Genomic DNA, 22950 nt, shown 5'->3' on the forward strand with positions numbered 1-22950 from the left:
CTGCTGGATGCGGGTTCGCACGAATTGGCTGACCAAGGTCTTTGTGATGGGTGACGTTATTTCATTTCTGATGCAGTGCGGAGGTATGCAGTGATTCCAAGCGTGTACCAAATATCAATCCAACACCATAGCTGATGCATTGGTGGGCAGGTGGTGGCTTGCTCGCGGCTGCCAAAACCCAGGACAAAGTCAACATGGGAGAATATATGATCATCGGTGGTCTGTTTGTTCAGATTCTGTTCTTCGGCTTTTTCATGATCGTCTCGGTGATTTTCCATCGCCGTATGCTTGCAACACCCATGCATCACATGATGTCCGCAGAGCTGCCATGGAACCACTACATGAGGATTCTTTACACCGTTAGCGTTCTCATTATGATTCGGTCTGTCTATCGTGTGGCCGAATATGTGCAAGGAAGCGACGGGTATCTTCAGAGCAAGGAGGTCTTTATTTATGTTTTTGATGCGGGACTGATGTTTGCCTGCTGTATTATCCTTATTGCATCCCACCCGAGCAAGCTATTGTCGCACACGCAGGGGGGTTACAAAGTGGATTCCGATCTTGAGATGCTGAAACCTGAGCGAGCATAATTGTTTTAGATCTGAGAGATGTATCCTGGCCCGCTCCAAGAACCGATTTGTACAAGCATCTTAATGTGAACTAGAGCGGCTAGGACATTTACATATATAGATGATACGGGTGCACTTAATATATACATATATATATGTAGATGTCCTGTCTTTTTGAAAATGGTTGAGCCCTTTTCCCCGGACATGTCAAGGGATTAAAGCAACACCTGTTGTTTGACATATGGTAAGCACAGTAAGTATCTAAGAACTGGATCATCATAATCACTGTACGCACTGTAAGGATCGCAAGTATTATAAGCATCATAATTACTGTAAGCTCCGTAAGGACTATAAGCTTATAAGCCACTATAAGCATTGTAATCATCACACAAAAGGTCTGTTTCTGCTGACCTTCTTAAGGGTCTTAGCTGTCTAATAAATTATCCAATTACCTTCTACCAGGACGTAAGCATCACGGCTTGTAAGTAATATTCAGTAGTTGCACGGTAATATTGCACAAACTTCCCTATTAGGCATGACCACATTGCAGTAATATGACACTGCACCTGGCCTATCTTCCCATAGAACTGCGGATGGGCCATTGTCGACATCATATGCCGAACTACGCTGATTTCGTGAAGAATAAGTGTGACTGTGGAGCACCAGAGACGATGGTGCATGTCTTGGTCGACAAGTCGAGAGATATGGGCCTACGTCATACGTTTACGAGGATGATCGAGGACGCTTTTAAGGATGTGTCGTCAATGTTTGCAGGAAGGGTACATATCAAGAATTGTAGGCCAAATAATTCCATGCAGGGAGACACAAGTAGTGCAGTCCTCCACTTTCACAGCTGAGGAACATGCATTCCCTTCCACGCGCACTGGGAAAGAGTAACCCCTTATCCTTCTCTGAGGGCTATTGGACAAATTTGCCCTTGTTCAAGGCTCGAGATCCTCTCGCCCCAAAACTTCATACAATCTGCACCCCGAAGAGCAAAAGCTGCCGTTTCTTCATGGCCGCAGGTGCTGAGCTCATCTAAGCGTCTTTTCCAGAAGTGCCATCGCGAAATGCTGAATCCAGTTGTTGGATCGACACCATCGTCCCTTGCAAGGCTACCAATGGCCGAATCATCAAAATCATAGTTCATAAGACAAAGACTTTCAATCTTGTGGCCACATAACTCAAACCACACCACGGCTGCTGGTACCATGTCTTCAATCGGCAGTAGGTCATTCTCGGAGTTCGTAGCAGTTGAAACCAATGGTCTCGGGGTCTCCAGCGCATCCCGTAAGATCCAAAGAGCACACAAGCACAAGTCGGGATCCCGGACGCCCCAGGAGGCAAGGCGGGCTATAAAAGCGCTAGGATTACGTCGTTGGCGTGCCGGTAGTTCTAGGGCATTTTTCCAAGGTTCATATATTGCTTCGACAAGAAAGGGCAGATCAGCCCAGATCCTGCCATCGGATGTCAAGGCTTCTTCTTGATTCCAGTGTCTCGGTCCTTCTCCTTGTAACCCTGGGACTGGAACCGCAATTTTGCGAGACAGGGTACCCATTTCACGCGCGTGCAAAACTTCGGCTGCCAGCCGGTCTTGAGCGGGGTGTTTGGCGTCCGTGATTTTTGCACCCTGGATCAACTTATACCACAGTTCGCGCAAGTCATACTCATAGAAAACAATCGGAAGGCCGGACCTGGAGTATCGGGTTGACAAATTTTGGACAGATATTCGTACTTTGTGCCAGAACGTGTTATCGTCGTTGTAGCCTTGTTCCAAAACTTCCGCGTCAATCGCCGCGATGTGGTGAACACGGAGAGTTTCCCGACTGCGAAGGGCATCTTCCAGAGTGGGCAACATCTATAAAGTTTTGGCCTTTTCCAGAGGCGAGATGAAACTTGACATGAAGTGGTAAAGGGGTTGTTACAGAAGTGAGGCGGGGCGGGTGACTGTTTTATGGATGCAGTGACTTGCGCCTGTGGTCACGGTCCCACGGATGAGCAGAAAGATGAGAATTGGCCAGGGCAGTTTCGGCGCGTAATCAACACTTGGTAATTACATGGATAATCCGCGCTTTAAGAGTCTTACAGTATGGACAGAAAAATATGGAGATGTCGAGTTATCAATACTATCAACTACCATCATCGAGAATCGTCTAGCATCCATTGAGGAACTCATCCGGGAACAAGATTACACGACCTCAATGAAGCAATCTGACGAGCTGATTAAGATTGCCTTGCAGGGCCTAAGGTACCTGCAGACCTATGCGTGGCTATTTCTGCGAACACTGGTCACAGCAGGCTATCTTGGCTGGATCGCATTCACTTTCACGACACCCGTAGATGTCTACGTGCTCGATGGCAAGATCGATGTGCAGAGGCCACCCGGACTCATTATAACTTTTGCCTCGATCCTGGTCGGGCTTTACAGTCTGCTCATTTTACAGGCATCACCGATCACATACTACGCGTACGCCTTCTTTCCAGTCTTGTTTTGGGAAGAGGTTTTTGCGCGGTCGAGGGAGGGCAAGAAAAAATTGTTTTCGCAGTTTTCGAAGAGTGATACAGTTCAGTTTGCATTGAACATCGCTGCATATTTGGCATTGCTGGAAGTCATGGTGAGTACCCGAGTTCCAACAATCAACGCCTGCTAACGAGTTTCACAGGTTCAAAGCTACTACAATCGACGGGTCTATACGATTGTCCACCTGACCGCTACCGCTTGGCCACTGCTTTACGATACAGACTTCGTCAAGACAAACTTTTTCCTCTGCACTACATGGGCACTTTCCTGCGCTGCTATGAGCGTCTTCACTCTTCTACCAGCTAAAGAATTGGAGGATATAACCTTCATGTACGTAGAGAGCCCATACAACATATTATCCTATAGCTGACTCTATCTCAGTTCTGTCGGTGGCATCCTAATCCTTCTAGTCGGTTTCTTGTATATTGCGTTTGAAAAGAGACTATTAGTACAGACTGCGCCCTCAAAAGATGGGCCGGGCGCAGCAGATGCCGATGGTGTGTCGAGAGCGATTCATGGTTTGCAGGTCGGACTAGTTGCTCTTGCAATGCTTGTTACGAGGTCGAGTGTGGCTTCTTTAGAAGACGAAGCAGGGACTTCCGCTGGGAACACAGATTGCTGGGTGGGCTACGCTGGGTAAGTACTGTTTTGGTTTCTTCTCCTTGCAGCTGTTGCTAGACGTTGGAAACGCCAACTGGATGACTTATGCGATACGCGACATCGATTCACATTATTATCCAATATTGCATGCGAGAATCGACATCAACTACTGGCTATGAGAATATTTGCTAGCAATGCGCAATGACTGGGAGATGCCTTGACGGTCATGGAGCACCCCTGATGATCGTTCAGGGCACAAAGTCTTTGTACGAGGATTTAGCTGGGTGTATTCTTGACCTTCTGTCTCTCACTAGCATTGTCTACGGCATCGGCTTTGAGATATGCTTCGAGTGCTGCTCAGACTACTCTTCAAGGCGCGCAAGTTGTGGCTGGAAGCACGAGACGAAGCATATAGGTACGATTGTACATACGCCTTGCCCTGTCACAAACTCATTGTTTACCTGCAAGATGAGATTGCTGCTGCTCAGCTAGGTGGCATGACAGAGTCAATGTGAGAAGGGTGCAAAGAGCTCAGAGGATATCAGCTTAGTTTGAAAGGACAGCTACCTGGATCTGGACCAAGATTATCTATATGCCGCCGTTGGCTATGCTACCAAGGGACATTGGTCCTCAGCAGATCAATGACTTCGTGCTATAACAGCAATCAGGAAAACAGGATTTCCTCCCACAGGCACGCTACTTCAATTGATGAGAACCTTATTGTGGAAGAGTCTGTCTCTTCTTCCTCTTCCTGCTGCACTCCGCCTTCTTCAGCACCGGAAACATCGTCTCGGTCTCCTCATTCTCGCTGGACGCTGTCTACCGGCTACTTCCGATCTTCGATCCCTTCAGCCAGGCGGCTCTTCTCATCTTCAAGATTCTGGCTCCTTTCGCCCTGGTTTCTGCCAACCTTGGATTTCTGACCAAGAGACTGAGGCTTCAAGGTGGGAGTCTGTTCACGGTTGTCATGGGCATCGGTGACTACATAACTCTGCGCTTCTTCTGGGCAGTAAGAGATAAGGGGAGCTGGCTGGAGATTGGAGAGAGTATTAGCATGTTTATTATTGCTTCTGCGTTATGTGTTTTTGTTGCGGGGTTAGAGGCTTTGTCGGAGGTGTTTGTTAGAGGTGTGGAGTTCCAAGACGATATGTAGAGTAAAGGGAATCCGCTAGGTATAATGAAGGATACCTAGATAGGCGGACGGTTACTATATGATATAAAAGCAGTCTCACTGTGGATGCAGCTATTATAGGGAGCTGCTCTAGCAGAAAGGGAATAGTTTTGGATCATTTGGAATTTATCAACAGAACAATCCTAGTTAATCTTCGGTAACCCCTGATACAGTACAGCGTGCTTTCGTATTATGTGATCCAGGTATTTCAATCTCCATTTACCTGTATAAGGTACAATATGTTGGTTTAAGGCGTATTCTCCTATATTAAGGGACATTTTCATATTGTATCGTTCAGATTCAAATATTAAGGTAGAATATGAAGTTGGAGAGCACATGACATCATGTAGACAGAGCAATTCTGTAAACAGTAGGCAGTTTGATGAGAGTAGGACCGTAGGCAGTTAGGAATCGGAATTATGAGCTGCAATCTCAGGACTGTTTAGCTAGTGGGCCACTAGGGTTGCGCCAGCGCATGAACTCCTTCGGAAATACGTAACTTAAAGCGCCACTGATCTACAAGTTCCTCAAGATCCAGGAACAGCTCAGCTCACTATGGCCAAGGAGGAAGGGATTGGCGCAATTTTGATAGGTCTCTAATATTATTTGTAAACATGGAACCTATCAAAGGTCCCTCCTCGAAAACTCCCTTTCAGCTGCGGCATCTTTCCCCTTTTATCTTCTGCCCATGATGGCCCCCTCGAAAATTGCTCAACCCATATACAAACGAGACTTTTGGCCAGCTTGCGATCCTCAACGCATTTACCCGCCTGTCAGACTTGTCCCTATCAAATATCCATTATGGTTGGATCGTGGGCTGCAGCCCTGTTGCTTGGATTGGCGGTTTCTTCTGCCGCTAGAATCCCCGAGTTAAACTCAGGCAAATCCCATCAGTCCCTTAAAAGAAGGGCACCTGGCCTAGACCTTGTGACGGACAATGTCGTGCCACTGAAGCCAGTACACAGCGTGCTGCGTCACCAGAAGGGCCTCCGCCGTCGACAATCCACTAGCAATGGAGGCCTCACGGCAATTAACAACCCTAGTCAAGTCAATTATGTCGCTGAGGTTGGATGGGGCAACGAAACATATAGCATGATACTGGATACCGGATCGAGTGATACCTGGATCCTTAAGGAAGGGTTTCAGTGCCTTGATAGCACCGGAGCTCCCACCATTGTAAGTGTCCTTCGGCCGCTGGTTGTCAGGTCGTTCCTAATATGCCACAGCAAAGCAATTGCCAAGTTGGACCTCAGTTTAGCGGGGATTTCACCGGAGGTCAGATTGAGAATGTGAATTTCAACATCACCTATGGTACAGGAATTCTGGCCGGCAAATTCGGCTGGGAAGACATCACCATTGCCAATATCACAGTCAAGGATGCCCAGGTGGCAGTTGTTGATCAAGCATACTTCAATTTTAATGTCAGCGGCTTGTTCGGATTGGCTTTCGCGTCCCTGACCAGCGAATTCCCTGGCAACGACCCGACCAAGAATATCAAGACTCACTATATGACCTACGAGCCTGTCTTCTATAAAATGGTTGACCAGCACTTGAGCTTGCCTACCTTCAGCTTTGCTCCTGATCGGAGTGGGCCCAACGGATACTTTGCCGTTGGTGGCATTCCCCCTGTCAACACGACGGGGAAAACCGCCTCTGCGTCGATCCTTACCGTGGGTAGTCCCAATTTAGGGAGAGAGGAGATGGATCATTGACTAACTGCGCGAGATCTATTCATTCCAGAGCAAGGAAACCCGCTCAAAGCCTTCCATCAACCGACCCGATTACTATTACATCAACATCGACGGCGCTATCATTGGAAGATCCAATTCCACATTGTCCAACTCCACCTCGTTTCCCCCCTTCGTTGGCTTTGTGGATACCGCTACCACCCTCACCTTGCTACCTACCGGTAAGCCCCAAGACTCTCATCCCAGTCCGCTCATACCTGACCTTTCCTGCTTCTAATAGCCCTTGCCACTGCTATTGCCGGCGCCTTCAAGCCCCCTGCTACCTACGTCGCGGCTGCCGGCCTCTATGAAGTTCCCTGCAATGCCACAGCGCCCAAACTCGCAATCACTATCAGCGGTGTGAGTTTCCCTGTTAGTCCCGCCGACCTGATCCTGCAGCCTCAAGTTGATGGGTCTACGGGACTCTGTGCACTCGGATTCCAGGATGGTGGGGGCGAATATATCCTTGGTGCAACCTTCTTGAACAACGTGCTTTCGACCTTTGATTTGGGGGCGCTTGAGGTGAGATTTACTGCTCTTACCCAGAAGCTATAACAATTCCGGTGTTGCAGCGGTATACCACTGTTGTACTGAAATATTTTAACATACTATAATATATAGAATAATTATAATTAGAAGTCTTTGTGTCATATTGTCTTAGTAATTCTCAAGCTAGTGGTGCAGCAGCCTTGTACGATAACATGCCTTTGCAGCATGTACTAGAGGAGCAAGTAAAAAGTGTGATTAGCGACCACGTGGTATTTAAAGGAGAGATCTTTGATTTGCTCCTGGGTCTTCTGATACACATTGCATGGTGTGTATGTCTAGACAAACAGAATATTTAGACCATCCTCTAACAGGAGCTGGAGCCAATATCATTGTTGACAGTTGACTGGACAGAGCTCCTAGTATGTAGTTGTGGCAAATGAGGGTTAGCAGCGCTGATGTTTATAACCTTATTCGAATATACGCTTCGAACGGCGCCTACTATCATTATAATTGTGCCAATTTTGTGTCAACGTTTGAAGGCACCGATAATGCAAATGACTGGATCAGTATCAAAGCAGAGACGGGTTGCTTCTTCATGCCAGACTGGTCCTCTCGAGGTGCTGAAGCGGCGCTCAAGCTTGGAGGGGGAATTGCAGACGGACTTTTCAGTGAGTACTGGTAGACAGTAGAAGGCTTTGATGTGTCGTGCCATTGCGGGTTCAGTCAAACTAAATATGCTCTCTACCTAGGCTGGGCGGCATGGGCGTGGGGGTCTTGGAACATGACCACCTACGTGGACGCGTTGTATAACCAGACCCTGAACGGCAAGCCGTACATGATGCCAGTCTACCCATGGTTCTTCACAAACTTGCCGGGATATAACAAGACCTGGTTGTGGCGCAGCGATGACCTATGGTATGATCGCTGGCAGCAGGTCTGGTATTTCCAACCGGAGTTCGTCAAGACTATTTCATGGAACGACTTTGGAGAATCTCACTATATTGGGCCACTCGATGACACCCAATACAGTGCCTTCAAGATTGGGAACGCACCATATAACTACGTGGAAAACATGCCACATGATGGTTGGCGCCAACTCCTTCCCTACATGATTGACACCTATAAAAATGGGCATGCAACGTTCGATACGGAAGTCCTTGTGACCTGGTATCGCCCGACATTGGCAAGCGCGTGTGGTAATAGCGGAACGACAGCAAACACTGCAAGCCAACTCCAGATCGAGTACCGACCAGTGGATATTGTGGATGATTGTGTTTTCCTTTCTGCCCTGCTCAGTGAGTCGGCCTACTTGACGATCAACTATGGAGTAGGGGAACACGGCGTCGACTGGGATTACACCCCAGAAGGGCGGAGTGGGCATCTACCATGCAAGTATGGCCTTATATGGAGAAACTGGGTCCTTCACGATGCAGCTGCTGCGTGACTCTGGTGTTTTCATATCATATAACCCGTCGCACGATATCTCTACGACCTGCACAAATGACATTACCAATTGGAATGTCTGGGTCGGCTCTGCAACATCCACGCTGACCAGCACGATTCCCCCAACCCTCTCGCTGAGCAAACAAGTCTGTGTACAGGACTGTGGTGTGGGCAACTTTGAAGGGCTCTGTGAGTTTACCTGTAAATATGGATATGTATGCTACTATTTTATCTCCCTCTATGACTGCTTTATTTTGTGCTAATTTCTGTAACGCATTGAGTGTCCGGTTGGGGCATGTGTTTGTACGAATATGGGACAGCAGTTGACACTACCGAATGCGACAGGAGTGACTGGCTATCCAGCAAATTGTGATGCTAACTATGCGGGCCACTGCAGCTTCGCTTGCAATTATGGCTACTGTCCCTCCAGTGCCTGCAGCACAATCGAAGTCCCCCCTTATGTTCCCACGACGTCGCCATTCAATCCGCCCGCCTGCACTAGGGGTCATGGTGATGGTGGTTTTGCAGGCCTTTGCAGCTTTGCTTGCAACTATGGATACTGCCCTATTCACAATTGTACCTGCACTTCCACTGGGGCCTTAGTAGAGTCATCACCACTACGGATGTGGTTGGTTCTTCGATTATCGGCCCAGACAGTGGATTATGTGCATGGACGTGAAGCCACGGGTACTGCCCCTCAGGTGCTTACTCTAGTGGATGACAGGGTCCTCGGGGAGTCTGGTGCCCACTGGGTGGTATGGCTTTTTGTTCCCACCATATATTAAACTCGCGCTTGCAAAATGCTGATGTCTCTCAGGGTTTCGTTTGGGGATTCCTTCAGTGCTGGTCCTGGAGCGGGGCATTATCTCGACAGCATTACCAGCGGTTGCCTAAGATCCAATAACTCATATCCCATGCAGCTCAATAAAAAGTTGCAGGGACTAGTGTCGAACAGTCAGTGCAAGCTTCTGATCCGGAGATCTCTTCTAACCATGAACCTCTTCCAGACTACGATTTTCTGTTTCTAGCGTGTTCAGGATCTCTAACTCAGAGGCGGGGTTGGTCCAGTTAGCGCGGCACCTTAGCTGCTCCAACCACACAGGATGGTCATATTATCATTTATATCTAGTATCGCCGCCTGCGGCAGGTGCAGCTTCACTCTTCCACTTTCAACTTGCAGTCCGCATATCACGGCGCCAACTTGGAGATTTCAGCCCACTCCTACATTTATAGCCATCACCTCCGTCCTATTCTTCCTGGTCCTGGGCAACCATTTCCATCTATGGTCCAAAAATGACGCCAACCACGTCGAGCCCAGTCCCCCAATGTCGACAGAGGTGGCGGGGATCGGGATAGACTTGACGGGATTCTATGGGTATTGATTCCTTCCCTATTAAGTGAGTAAATTATAGAACCTAATAGAGTATGACACCTCTCAGGACAGCCGCTGTAAGCTTTCCCAACGGGACGATGATTAATATCGGAAGGGTCGAAGGGTCATCCCAGTATGAGGAGGTCATTCGGCGGTTATCATTGCACTCATCCACACACCTCCAGTCTGTCTATCTCTGCTGCGAATGACATAGTATGATACTAGCTAATCAAGTTGACCTAGTCCCCCGTATGTCAAACCGCCTGAGCAATTTCAAGACCTTCCTCGCAGAAAACTTCGCTCTCTGCGCAAATGGCTAGGACACCCCGCGTTAGGGGACGTTGGGGCCGTAGCCGTCATGATTCGAGAGCTCAAAGTCCAAGTGGAAGATGTGCTGTCAGTGCCCCTGGCAATACTACCCATCGTCATCTCTACCCCTCATCTTATCGCGCTCTACGACGAAGACATCCACGACGCATTTGAGTACCTCAATCTTCCATTCCCCGAAGACATTCACCAGAAGCGCTCATGGGCATGGGTGCGGGATACTGGGGCACCGTTAGCGGGTTATGGCCATTTTCTCTGCTCCGATTATCGAGACTACGAGGCGTGTGAGTCAGAGATTGATGCAATGCCCCTGGCTAGTGTCATCTCCATCCTATATACAGAGGACGCAGTCAAGGTGCTTCGAACCACAGTCAAGTCTGCTCACATTGTGCTTGGGTTCTGGGATGATGAGGATCAGTGGACGTTGGGTTATGCATCGCGACATGAGGAGGGCTACTGGGATTGGCTGGCCTTGAGACTGATGGAATGGAAACGAAAGTATCCCGGCTCTCGAATGTCTGATCGGGTTGTCCTCTTTGGTGAGAGCGCGGCCGACAAGACATTCAGGTTGGTTGTAGAGAAGGTCTTTATTCAGGAATTTGGCAGTGTTCCACAGATCCTGGGTGGAGCTGATGAGTATGTTGTGGCCCGAGGGGCGGCGGAGTTTGCCAGACTTTCAGTCTTTGGGATACATCGGTGATGCCTCTAGCAGGCCAGCTGCATAGTAGATATACCTTGACTACTGTCTTCACTGGTAAACTTTCGATTCTGAATGATTTACTGATCAACTAGTTGAAACAGGAATGTTGGATTCCTTGGTGGCTAGTATATGTCTATATTAATGCAGAAAGGCTAATTCTAGCACAGAAAGAGAAACAAGCAGATTATCTATTATGAAAAGAAAGATTACTGGCTAATAAGGCTATAAATGATAATCATTATTCCCCCATGGTTATCTATGTCTTCTATGCTCTCTTATTCCATCATCAGTTAGTCCTCGCGTTTCTCAAGTGGCTTTCATCATAAGTCACAATCTTAAGCAGAAGAAAGCATGGTTAGTCACAGTAGTTCAATTTTCCTCTGTGTCTCTCAGATATCATGCTGCTCGTAGAACGGCGGCAAGACCACTCCTAGAATTAATTAGTCCTGCCAGTGTTACGCATGTTAGGGCTGAGCATTTAAGCACTGCCCCTCTAGAAGTAGAAAAGCAGGCAGCTCTCAGAACATCACTTAATCATTTTTCTCCGTCCCTCCAGTTGCGAAATCTCTTTCTCAGTTTTCTAATCTGAGCCCAGTTACAATGACTCTCGTATTCCGCGCCCAAAGGGGTTCGCTGCAGCAGCTGCAGATAGGAATGCCAGATATCATGTCCACCTTGTCTTTAGCACAGTCTGCTTGGGGCTGGGTAGGTGGTTTACGCGTCGTGAGCAGTATACTGACCAATTTACACGGAGCTTTCGCCGAAGAAGCGGCCAAAAAGCTTGCGGCATCTATTCAGGTAGGACCGGCAGTATACTGCTTGTTTACGAGCGATGGGTGCAAGGTGTGCTTAGACGACTCAAATCCACCTTTTAGTGAAGACTTCCCTACGCAGCTAGTAGGGTTATCTATCTGTGCAATTGCCCATGTGTGCGGGGGTGCAAATGCTGTCGAGCTTTTTATGCAGTTCTTGGCCCCTACTCTTTTGAAGTTGCAAGAAGCATACGAAAGCTTACATCTGCAATTGATCCACAACAAAGCGAAGATTTTGAATGAGGGAGCCACGAGAGGCTTGACTGAAATATTTACAGCTGCGGTTGATCAGTTGAATCTACCGTACTGGAATCCGTCTCAGCACACAAATGAGCGGGAGTCTACAATAGACGAAAGTGCGGCCATCACTGATATGCACTACGTCAACAGCTTCTTACGATGGGTTACGCTTCCCGGGAAAGAAACATACTTTACCAGAAGTATCATGGTGGTACATGTCGCTGCTTGTATGAAGGCGGTTGGGTATCGCATCGGTGAAATTCAAGTGTGGGATGGCTCTGGAGCTCGACCGCGGGCTTTTGGGTCCAACTCAGTCGTCCTAGTCACAGGGGGCTCTTGGGATACCGATCCTTTTCTCGAGGAACAGGACAGCTGTGTCATGCCGACTTACACTCATCATTACCATTTCAGCACCGCAGGTGCCATGTTCTCAAATGCCTTCAGAAACAAAGTCAATATCCCACCCGAGGTTTTCCCGACTTTCTTTGAATACACTCATTCGTGTATCAGGTCTCAGCTACATCTCACCTGGATCGTTCAGACTCCATCAGAATATGAAAGGTTTCGTGGCATTAGAAGCGACCGGTCGCCTTTGCACAACCGTGGAGGAACCAAAAAACTGCTGGCAAAAGCAGTCTGGACCTACCAGGAGACCAAACCGTCCCCTATTTCTGTGAGATTAGCTTCGCTCTTTTTCCCGCAGTCTGCCGAAGTATTTGGGATTTGCGATGAGCGACTGTCGAACCCGGAAAGCTTGGAAAACATTCTTCGACAAAGCTTTGATTACACCAATGTGCAGCAACAGAGAGACCTGGCAACTTTCCGTGTGATTACAGTATCCATCGTTATCGCCGTAGCCTCAGTCTTGGCTGGTGAAGATTTCAATAATCTCCGGCACTGCATTTACCTTGACCTCGAGAGCAGCTTCTGGCAGCACATCCTTTGTCCTATGGTTGATGACATTTTCTCGGCCAGACTTGAGCTTAGCCGAGCAGTCTTCTTATTAGCCGCCGTCCATGCTGGTTGTGATCCCTTACTGAGCGAAAAGATCAATTTTAAGGACGAGCTTGTCGGCTGGAGAAATGGAATATACACGGTCCAGCCTGCATTGATTGTGGATATGGATCCCGCCTCAAAGACACCATTGTTGGGTTGCTATGAAGGATTCTGCGCAAATACGGCAGTACGGCCTAACGGTGCGATTATCAGCAGCAGTGAGAGCGATATGCGCCTCTATATTGACAACAGCTTAAGGACCGAAGGTGGAGAATCCGACACCTCAATTCAAGCTTTATCCTTGTCAACACCATACATCGGTCCGCCAGACAAGAGATATGCAGATGTGCCGTTGTATTTGAATATTGAGCGCTCCCCATTCGCAACTGAGCCTGAAATCCTATTCCATGGGCGTATCGGGGGGCGCTCCATAGGTACCGCTGGGGTCAAAGACGCAATGATCACTATAGTTTCGAGCCTCAAAGGTCAAGAAAATTGTCCCGGCCATGAAGCGTCGACCAAGGTGGTAAACATCATCGCTTCAAGATGGGCGGCGAGAAAGTATAACAAACCTGTCGGCCAATGGGGTGACCTCCACTCTTTCGTCTCAGTCTGTGACAACCCTTCCTGGGCGCTGTTTTTAGCCGGCCAGTCAATTCATTTCGATGGAAGAATTGTGTATGATTGCATTGAATGCACCGCTAAAGGAATGCTTCCTGGGTCAGTACTTGTTGGGTTTTAGCGCAAGTATTCGTTCTTTACACTTATTGCTATTGTGGGCTACATATAGCACAAATGTGTATCACGGATAATAAAGTATGGGGTCTGAGGGTGACAAAATTCATGTCCTGTGCATCGTACTGCAATCACCTCTGTTCCGTCCCCCATACTGGAGGGCCTTATAAAGGTGGCAGCGAGAGGCATCCAGGCTAGACTCGAAAGGGAACTCTGTGTGATACATTTGTGATTACTCAGCCGTATCCACCCTTATTCCCTTATCTTATGGCAAAGCAGACGCCAAACACGCGTCTCAAACCTCCTCCCTCAGGGAACTAAGCTATAGACCGGTCTGCGTGGTCTCAAGACATATACGTAAGTAGCTTCTGTTCTTTTGCCAGTCGATATATTGTCGTCTTCTATCACGCACAATTCGCCCTGATCCTTTTTTCGAAGGCATCCAGCAAGTTTGATAACAATGTCCACCGAAAACCGCCCAGAGATTCTCCTTCTTTCCCTCGCTTACCTGGACTTTCTGGACGATACCTACTCATCACTGCTCAACAACTTAGCCAAGTCCGCCCGGGTGAAGCGTGTGAAGACGGCGAACGCGGCACTTCGCTATCTGGATGACAACAATCCCAAGGCCATTATCGTCACAGACCAAGGCTTGACTGACTGCCGCCACCATGAAGTACTCCGAAAAGTACAAACATACATCCATTATGGTGGCCTTGCGATTATCGGCCTTCATTTTCCCAACTTTGTAACATGGGACGTCTTGGACAGCTTCTTTGCCTCTGGCTTTGGGTTACCTTGGAAACACGGCGATTATACCCGCAATGACTTTGAGGTCAATCCATCCTGTGTCTTGCCTCAGGGTGTGAAGTCGTCTTCGTTACCTGCGCTACCTTACACGAAGGTCCTCCATGTCAAGGGGGCTCGGCTCCATGAGAGGATCTTGGTTCCAGTTACGTATCCTGAGACTGAGTCGCTTGGCTCACGTCAGGGAATCCGCGAAGAGGAAAGCGAGGACGAAATACAGGCAGCAGTGACCGGAGCGCAGCTTGGAAGTGGGTATTTAGTCTACTACGGAAATGTTAATCCGGAAGAAGCCGTAGATAGGATTATCTTGTCCCTATGCGGTCTTCAGGTATAATACTGAGCATTGCCGCAATGGACAATACGGGGAGGACCTGTTCGTGATAAGTCAAATCAGAGCAAGATACGTTTAGCCACGGGGCTGGAATTGTCTGTACTTTAAGTCCCCGGGCATCTGTCGTGGCTGATACCAACAGAGGACCAACAAGAAATCAGGGTGGTCAAGGCTAGATCTTAGCATAGCTTAAACTACACGATCATGAGTACTATTCATACAAAGCTACTGTGCTCCCAAACCCGCCGGCTTATTGCGTCAGGCTAGCCAATGACAACTCGTCGGCGTCGTTCTATCCCAGATATATGTTCATTTTCTCTGACTACAAAAGCCCGGTGCGCGGGCAGAAGCAACAGATTAGTTCTCATAGATGGATCCACGCTTGGATTCTGTTGAAGTATCGCATAACTACTTTAGCTATTTTGCTCATCAAAGTCATGACCACTGCTGTTTAATATTATGCTAGAAGTACCTGTTTGAGACACCGCAGCTTTGTGGTAAGATGGTTCCGCAGCTAGGGGAATATAGCCATATGAGATGTGTGTGGGAGAATAGGTTGGCGGATCAATGACTGACAAATTTTTCTACCAATTGAATTCCGACTGACAATGGGATCGTTGGAGGTGAAAAGCCTCGTGAGCTTCGGATTCGGCTATTTTATCCCGTTTGAAGCGCCATATGCAGCCGCGGCCCGGCTCCGCCCCAGCCTCGCATTAGATAGCAATTATAAGTCGCTGTGGTCCCCTTTTATTCACATCTTGTTCCATAGTCATAGCTATGTAGCAATTTTGATGGCATATTGCAATTTTTACCTTCTTGTGCTGGTACTGCAGTCGCTCCCCGTGTCCGCGCAATATGTCGTCTCCTCCACCGCCGCCTGGTCCTCCCAGATCATTGCCTTCTGGGGCGCCATCATCATAGCAGCGCATGTCGGCAAGGTCGCCAGCGCAGGAACGGCTCTATTCTCGAGTGTCCGTATGGCCCTTCGCATCCGGTCTATGACCAACGCGCTCGCCCGCGGCAACTGGTTTCTACACGCGGGTTGGGTCACCAACAAAGTCCGCACAGATGTCGCCGTGGTGTGCTGGCGCACCCCCGAGGATTTGCAGGGCTTAGTCCGCCGGGTAGCTATGCAGATAGAGACGTTCGCCGCCGGCCGGGACTGGCAGGTTCTCGTGGTGGGATGTCAGCTGAAAGACCAACCCTCCCAGGAGAGCACGGTACATTGGATTAAATGCCCTCGGAGCGAGAGCCTCTGCGGCGCAAAGGTCAAAGAAACGGACGAGAATTTATTTCCCTTGCGGGAGGCGGACCTTGCTTTCGCGCTGGACATGCTGGAGCGGTCGCCGCAGGCAACGACGGAGGAAATCGTGCGAGAGATGGAGACGAGGATGGATGTGCGCGCGTCACGGTGTACGTATATTAAGGAGCAGCAACAGGAACTGCAGGTTACGGAGGCGACACTCTCATGGGGGTGGATATTCACCAGCGTGGACCATAACCTCACGCCGTTCTTGAAGCTACGGAAGTGGACGAGTCCCTACGGCAGTGACCGTGGAGCGCGGATGGTCTGCGCCACGCGAATGTACCTCCTTGTGCATCTGCTTGTTGCCTGTGCTGTTGGGCTCATGGCTGCCGCGACGGGGCGTGGACTTGCGGTCTGGTTCATGACAGTGCGGCCGACCCTTGCGACAATGGGGGGCAAGAACGTCAACGGGAACGATATCTTGCAATCGTTGCTGTGCCTTGATGAGGCTGTTTTTCAGTACGAGACGGCAGATGGATCGCCCTTGTTGGCGGGTGACATTCTAGCTTCTTCCCTCCCGTGGTGGGCTACTATGTTAGTCATTGCCATGCCTGCTCTGGAAATGGCCCTTGTCATCGCAGGATGGTTGTACGGCGGGCTGAAAGCAAAGAGACTGGCACCCTCGGGGGTTGTTGGCCACGGAATGCTCTGGCTGTCAGTTATCGTGGGGCTTTCGCTGTGTATCCGTGCCCTCTTCACGCTCCGCAATCAGGGAAAGGGCCGTCTAGTCGGTATTTGGCATAAGCATGAGTTTGCGCAGTACACGATTGGCGCTGAGTCACTAGAGATCTCCACGTCTGATCTCGCTCGTATGGCAGGTGAGCCGTCTGCGATCGGTTTGGTGGTCCGTCTCCTTCGCGACAACAACCCAGATAACATTCCCGTCATTGAAAGTTTCCTCCGCTTACCCATCATGGCGGTGCTGGTGGAATACCTTCTCGCCACGCGAGTCCTGCAATATCAATACCAAGGCGATGAGATCGTAGCGAGAGGAAGCAGAGCTATCTCATCAAAGTCCGAGTCTCCATGGCGCCAATCCTACTGCTGTGTGGCTGTGACCATGGCTTGCGCATGTTTGTCGGCTGTTTATGCGTACTACCCGCTGCCAAAATGGGTGAAGCTTGTCACGGAGATGCTGCTTGCATTGAGTGCGGTCTGGTTCAACTCTATTGACCTGGTGGGTAGTTTCATGCATGAGGATGAAACCTCTGTCTGCTTTATGGTAGCCACTCTGGTTGTCTCATCTGTTTGGTATGTGGGATTGGATAATGTAGGTTGACAAGCCGTTGTACAAAAATCTTGTCGCGAAGCCTTGTGTTCAGTCTTTTCTCTGCTCTCAAAATGCGTTCGATATTATGGCATCGCTCAATACATTTTTCAGATATATTTGTTGTGACGACAGCGACGAGACTTTGATACATCCTCAAGACCTTGGTAAATAAATGACGGGTAAGCCTTTTCAACATAGCGATCAGAAGAAGATTGGTCGTAGTGGACATGCTTGAAAAAACGTCCTCTTGACGGAAACGTGATAGCTAAATGTAGTTCAGTTGCTGATTCAGGGACAGATCCAAGATAATCTTTCCCCTGGCATGTCCCTCATCCAGTCGCTTAAAGACCTCCTCGAACTGCTCCAGCGGCCAAACACTGTCCACGACACCTCGACACTTGCCCTCCTCCACCAGCTTCGTGACCTTTTCCAGATCTGCTCGGTTCGCAGACACAATGAAGAAGAAATTCCGCACATTCTTCCCCTTGCACTCCTCAGGCTGCACTTGCTCGGGAGGCTGAAAGATGCTGATCAGAATGCCACCATCTTTGACACACCACCACGCATCTTCCAACGACTTCTTGCCAATACAATCAACCACCAGATCAACCTGGTTCTCTGGCCTCACCCCCCACTCCTTCAGATTCCTCTCCCGGTAGTTGATCACCTCGCTTGCTCCCGACGACTTCACAAACTCGACATTCCGCGGCCCACACGTCCCAATAACCGTCGCACCAGCCAGCCGCGCCAACTGCACCACCCAGATCCCCACACCCCCAGACGCAGCCGTAACAAGCACCCTCTTCCCCTTCCACGCCTCATCACCCAGCTCCCCAATCCCAGACTGCACAAATAACGCCTGCAGCGCCGTCTGCGCACTCAGCGGAATGGCGGCGCTCTCCGCCCAGCTCATGTTCTGCGGACTGTGCGCGAGATCGGCGCCAGATATAACGGCATAGTCGCGTGCGCAGCCGGGTCGGAGATAGTTTGAGCGTGCGTAGACTTCTGCGCCGGGTGGGAAGTCGGAGGATGTCGGTGCGGTGATTACCGTTCCCGCGACATCGTAGCAGGGGATTTGCTCGCGTTCTTGGAGCGGAGGGAAAAACTTGGCCCAGTTGAGTTCGTTGGCGCATGGGCTAACGCAGCGCACGCGGATGAGGTGCTCGTCTGTTCCTTCTCTGGCGGTTGGGACGGGGTAGTCTGGTGTGAGGACCAGATGGGGTTCCTCGAAGGAGGATTGGAGGAGGGCGCGCATTGTTTTCGGGAGGGGCATTTTGGTAAAAGTCAGATTTCTCCTTTCGGCGCTATTTTCGAGGTGCGACTGTCAATTGTCGATGGTGGTCTGGCAAGACGAATATGACGCTTTATATAATCTTAAAAGAGTACGTAAGTTCAGCTGTCACTATAACCGGATTGCCGGTCAAATAGGAATTCAGATGATAATCAAGGCTGCCAAGCAGCCAATGACTCACAGACAATTAATTTTATAGGCAGAAGAGAGAGCGTAAATAATCTTGACGTTGCGATCTCGTATAGGGCCAGCCGGGTATTGGTGATTCCCCGAGTTCCCGGATACCCGAATCTCCCGCAATAGGATAATGGTCTGTAGCCCTTCGGACGAAAAATGTATTTTACGTCCGACGCCGAACTTTCGGACGGATAATTCTGGTCCATTTCAATCTAACTCACCTTCGGATCAATGACGGTTTGATATGTCCTACCAGTTGCTTTCGCAGGGTATAACCAAAAGGACATGTACTTTGGGCTACAACTGCCTGATCACTAGCCAGAGCCAATTAAATGAGAGGAATCGAGGTATAGCCTGTATAGCTTGCTACGCCGTTTGATGTCAATAGACCCAAAGCTATCAATCTTTTGAGCAGTTTTAGATACAGCACTCAGCTACGACCAGATCATGAGCCAGGGTGTCCCGAATAGTCGCCTCATGATAGTCAATGTCAAACAAATCGCAAAAGTCCAACGGCTCAACAGACACATCCGATGCAAATGCAGAAATGTCCATCATTACTTCGGATACACCCGTTGTGGTATGCTGTAGTTCTCGCGACGCAGACGGAGAGGGCAACGGTCGATCCAGTGACAATATCTCTCGTGCAATCACACTAATTTCCTGGTACGTCCGTTTGCCAAGAGACCAGTGTTCTCCCATTGCCTTGAGTGTTCCCATAGTCACCCTGATCCGCTCTCGATTCAATCGCAAGTCCTGTCCCTTGAAGACATAGCGGCAGGCGGAAAGGTGGGCGATGGCCACAACGGCAATCATGCAGATAATGAACGGAGTGTGGCTGACGATGTTTGTTGGGAGGGTCAACAGGGACTCGAACCGCTCGATGGAGTGGAGAACTCTCCTCGTATGAAGATCACTTTCAGGCGGGTTACTCTGGAGGAGACTCTCTGGTGGCGCCTGCGGGCAACAATATGACACACCCTCGATGGCACTATAGGCCAGGTTTGACAATTGCCGGTGAAGGTCGACAATCCATCTACGCATTATTAGTGAGACTCACAAACAAATGGAGATTGACTCACGTGTGAATAATAGCATGTGCCTTGAACAGAATCTCATCCAGGGAGCCGTCGGGTCTAAGAACAGACTTCTTTGACGGCGGCAAAAGTGACGTCCATGAGACGTGGATCACATCGACGTTAGCACAGACGGTAGTGATGTTCTTCATATCCAGGTCTTTTCTCGAGGCGAGAGCCAAGTCCAAGCTTCGAGTCAATCCCACCATCTCAGCAAACGAAGAGAACTCGCGTTCATCACCAGCAAACTCTCGCATATCGTACTCTTCCAGCGTTCGTGGGTTTGGAATATTCTAAGACCTCAGCCGTGGTAACATACTAGAAGAAGGACCGCCTACCCCGGATTCATACTCTTCCTCCTCGCAGGGCAAATGAACATCCATAGGTATCCCAGTCGTCCGGAAGGGATACGTGTGTGTGCTTCCAGCAATATGCGCATCAGTAATATAAATTTGCCACCAAGTCCGTCGCCAGCTTTCCTCGAGGATCGGGTCGTTCCTCCCGTGCTGCATGGGAAAGTCAGATCGATTCATTCCAAGATCGAGGGCCATCCGGATGGCTTCCTCAAGCAGCTCCAGGCCTTTTCTCGTTTCGTCACACCAATAAACTGCAATAGAGTAGAGAAGTACCGCCTGCACTGCGAACGGTGAGACTACACAGTTGGTACTCCGTACGACAGCCAGTTCTGCCTCAACATGATCTTTCAATTGCGATGATGGGATTAATGCGTTATGCAGGGAGCCGATGTACTTCATCACCGCATAAAGTGGCTGTATTGCCTGGCGGTCGCTGTCCGCATAACGCTGGATTGAAAATCGAGGTACTGCGCATGGATGCGCATTATGAAAGTACCGATAATACAATGAGAGTAGCTGGTCATCCACAGGATCGCTCCAATCCGCTACTGGGGTAGTCAGATCGACGCCTGAGTTCATTTCCCTGGGCTCCGCCTGAGTTAAGATTGGCAGTATCGACGTAAGCGATCCGTGATCTATTTTCGCCCCATTCATCGTCGGAGTAAGCGTGCTCAAGACCCGACGACCACCTCCCCGTCGCGACTTGACATATACACAGTCTTTGTCCTCCTTGAGGCACCGAGTGCATTGGGGTAGAGCCGCGTCGCATCGAACATGCTTGGCCCGACAGGCCGTGCAAGCGCGGGATGAGCGGTGTTTGGATGTACCCAGGTCTGGCATCTCACTAGGTAAGAGGCAACAACAGGTTTTATACAGAATTCAGCAGGTCAGTACTAGATGTATTTGTTCATAGAAGCGTGATTATGTTGGAGATGGATAGAATCATGAATGTCAAGCAGTCTGTCAGCGCCGGTGTACCCCGCTGAAAATACTCTATTTTAATACCCGTAACCTTGATCTTACGGCCGGCTGTGATTGGCTCACAATCGAGTAAGCACCACCATATTCCTTTCTGGGCAACTCGATAATCACGTTGTTCATGCTTTCTTATCAAAATCGAGGTTCAAACATTTTGCTTTTGAATTCTCCTTCTGGGAAGGTGCGAACGACTCCTCAGCAGTCCAGAGTTACGCGGATCTCCTGAACTATATATATACAACCATGCAAAACCACTGCTTGTGCATACTTCCCTACAATAACATGCAGATAGTCGGAAGGCCTGCAGCGGGATCACAGTCGATTGGTAGTAAATCCTCTGTTTATCGATCTCACTATATTCAAATTGGTGCAACGTCTTCAATATCCATTAGGACATCCGAGAAAAAGGCTATGACCATGCTCTTGAATTCTAAAACGTCAGGAGTTACAGCCAATCAAATAGCTCAATTGGTAGCATCATTGGTCTAGTGGTAGAATTCGTCGTTGCCATCGACGAGGCCCGTGTTCGATTCACGGATGATGCATTACTTTTTGTCTTTTGTATTTCATCAGCATTTGCTGTTACCGTGCTCCTTTTTCTTCTTGGTTTCCATTCCCTATGAGAGACTATCCCACAGCGTCGGGACTCCCTTCCACCTCTTGATTTAACTGAAAACTGGTCCAACACGAGCTTGAAAAGCTTTCGGAACTATAAAACATGGATAATGCGTCTAGTACAAGATTCTCGACCAGAAAAGCGGGTATCGCGAGGCATCACCTGAATGGATAGTGCATAGAATGGTCAGCCTCAAGAACGATATACTCTACCATTCCTTTACCAACGACGGAATCCACTCTGTAAACGCTCATAGGCATACCGAACCTACCAGCCTAAGAAGAGGTCTGTATTGTCCGTCATGTGTTAAAGATCCCGCGGACTGGATAGAGACCTATAGTGCGTCCAGCCTGGCTTTTGCGTTGAGTAGTGAGTCATTAACTCTGATCCTTTGCCAGTAGAGACGATCAACCCTAAACAATACAGCCGGTTTTACGCCGGTTGCCTATCCTGAGGAAAGCTCCAGTGTGGTCTAGTCAAGGCTTGAGACGAAGGAAGTGCGGCACCAAAGCCTTGTCAAAAGGGTCAATTACACGAAGACCTCAACACCTACACTCAATTGCGTAGACCATTATCGACAGCTTCGTTGGCCGGAAGCAGAATAGAGGAAGGCTGAGAGGGTCTCCATGAGGAGATACTGTGGAGTTAAGTCGTGATGTAGCCCTGATATATGACGCCCCATCGGGGTCATGCAACGTTCAAACGAGGAGAAATGCGTTAACAGGTGCGCTGGACGATGAGATCGAGGACCAGAGGCTTGTGATAGGGATATTCTCCATGAGGTCTCGACCGTTGACCTCAATACCACTTCCGTTTTCAACAGGAGTGTCTGGAATTAGTTCGTAATCCAGTGGACCTAGTCTGAAACTCAGCCAGCCATGATCTTCTGCACGCTTGAGTGCAACCCTAAAGGCACTCTCAACTGGTACTACAGCTCATAAGTATTATTCAGCTGGTAATTGACTCTAAGACTGCAACAGCGCTCTTCTGAAAGCATCAAGGACTTTCACCATTGCCACTGCGAGCTTGTAAACTCATCC

At 49.2% G+C, this 22950-nt stretch overlaps 11 protein-coding genes and 1 non-coding gene across 12 annotated transcripts; 9 read left to right on the forward strand and 3 right to left on the reverse strand.

Moving 5' to 3' along the window:
• Positions 1 to 134: 134 nt before the first annotated feature.
• Positions 135 to 590, forward strand: Aspvir_004919 (RTA1 domain-containing protein; the record flags this gene model as incomplete). Its single annotated transcript, XM_043268141.1, has 1 exon — positions 135 to 590. One exon carries the CDS (start codon positions 135 to 137, stop codon positions 588 to 590), a length of 456 nt encoding a protein of 151 aa, XP_043124076.1.
• Positions 591 to 1470: 880 nt separating this feature from the next.
• On the reverse strand, positions 1471 to 2427 carry Aspvir_004920 (DUF3632 domain-containing protein; the record flags this gene model as incomplete). Its single annotated transcript, XM_043268142.1, has 1 exon — positions 1471 to 2427. The coding sequence occupies one exon, from the start codon at positions 2425 to 2427 to the stop codon at positions 1471 to 1473; it is 957 nt and encodes a 318-aa protein (XP_043124077.1).
• A 343-nt stretch (positions 2428 to 2770) lies between these two features.
• Positions 2771 to 4843, forward strand: Aspvir_004921 (glycosyl phosphatidyl inositol anchor synthesis; the record flags this gene model as incomplete). Its single annotated transcript, XM_043268143.1, has 4 exons — positions 2771 to 3184; positions 3233 to 3420; positions 3472 to 3726; positions 4420 to 4843. 4 exons carry the CDS (start codon positions 2771 to 2773, stop codon positions 4841 to 4843), a joined length of 1281 nt encoding a protein of 426 aa, XP_043124078.1.
• Positions 4844 to 5662: 819 nt separating this feature from the next.
• On the forward strand, positions 5663 to 7143 carry Aspvir_004922 (uncharacterized protein; the record flags this gene model as incomplete). The annotated part of the gene is made up of 4 exons (XM_043268144.1): positions 5663 to 6037; positions 6088 to 6531; positions 6602 to 6770; positions 6830 to 7143. 4 exons carry the CDS (start codon positions 5663 to 5665, stop codon positions 7141 to 7143), a joined length of 1302 nt encoding a protein of 433 aa, XP_043124079.1.
• A 370-nt stretch (positions 7144 to 7513) lies between these two features.
• Aspvir_004923 (glycoside hydrolase family 71 protein) lies at positions 7514 to 8521 on the forward strand (the record flags this gene model as incomplete). The annotated part of the gene is made up of 2 exons (XM_043268145.1): positions 7514 to 7745; positions 7827 to 8521. 2 exons carry the CDS (start codon positions 7514 to 7516, stop codon positions 8519 to 8521), a joined length of 927 nt encoding a protein of 308 aa, XP_043124080.1.
• A 1576-nt stretch (positions 8522 to 10097) lies between these two features.
• Aspvir_004924 (uncharacterized protein) lies at positions 10098 to 10919 on the forward strand (the record flags this gene model as incomplete). The annotated part of the gene is made up of 2 exons (XM_043268146.1): positions 10098 to 10105; positions 10136 to 10919. 2 exons carry the CDS (start codon positions 10098 to 10100, stop codon positions 10917 to 10919), a joined length of 792 nt encoding a protein of 263 aa, XP_043124081.1.
• A 600-nt stretch (positions 10920 to 11519) lies between these two features.
• Positions 11520 to 13709, forward strand: Aspvir_004925 (uncharacterized protein; the record flags this gene model as incomplete). Its single annotated transcript, XM_043268147.1, has 1 exon — positions 11520 to 13709. The coding sequence occupies one exon, from the start codon at positions 11520 to 11522 to the stop codon at positions 13707 to 13709; it is 2190 nt and encodes a 729-aa protein (XP_043124082.1).
• A 453-nt stretch (positions 13710 to 14162) lies between these two features.
• Positions 14163 to 14843, forward strand: Aspvir_004926 (uncharacterized protein; the record flags this gene model as incomplete). Its single annotated transcript, XM_043268148.1, has 1 exon — positions 14163 to 14843. The coding sequence occupies one exon, from the start codon at positions 14163 to 14165 to the stop codon at positions 14841 to 14843; it is 681 nt and encodes a 226-aa protein (XP_043124083.1).
• Positions 14844 to 15448: 605 nt separating this feature from the next.
• Aspvir_004927 (uncharacterized protein) lies at positions 15449 to 17425 on the forward strand (the record flags this gene model as incomplete). Its single annotated transcript, XM_043268149.1, has 1 exon — positions 15449 to 17425. One exon carries the CDS (start codon positions 15449 to 15451, stop codon positions 17423 to 17425), a length of 1977 nt encoding a protein of 658 aa, XP_043124084.1.
• A 256-nt stretch (positions 17426 to 17681) lies between these two features.
• On the reverse strand, positions 17682 to 18689 carry Aspvir_004928 (NADP-dependent oxidoreductase; the record flags this gene model as incomplete). Its single annotated transcript, XM_043268150.1, has 1 exon — positions 17682 to 18689. One exon carries the CDS (start codon positions 18687 to 18689, stop codon positions 17682 to 17684), a length of 1008 nt encoding a protein of 335 aa, XP_043124085.1.
• A 612-nt stretch (positions 18690 to 19301) lies between these two features.
• On the reverse strand, positions 19302 to 21156 carry Aspvir_004929 (putative C6 transcription factor; the record flags this gene model as incomplete). Its single annotated transcript, XM_043268151.1, has 3 exons — positions 19302 to 19920; positions 19967 to 20253; positions 20299 to 21156. The coding sequence occupies 3 exons, from the start codon at positions 21154 to 21156 to the stop codon at positions 19302 to 19304; spliced, it is 1764 nt and encodes a 587-aa protein (XP_043124086.1).
• Positions 21157 to 21768: 612 nt separating this feature from the next.
• On the forward strand, positions 21769 to 21839 carry Aspvir_004930. Its single transcript has one exon. It is a non-coding gene; the product is annotated as a tRNA-Gly (tRNA).
• Positions 21840 to 22950: the final 1111 nt, after the last annotated feature.

The sequence above is a fragment of the Aspergillus viridinutans genome (genome assembly GCF_018404265.1).
Source record: "Aspergillus viridinutans IFM 47045 DNA, scaffold_2, whole genome shotgun sequence".
NCBI lineage: Eukaryota > Fungi > Ascomycota > Eurotiomycetes > Eurotiales > Aspergillaceae > Aspergillus > Aspergillus viridinutans.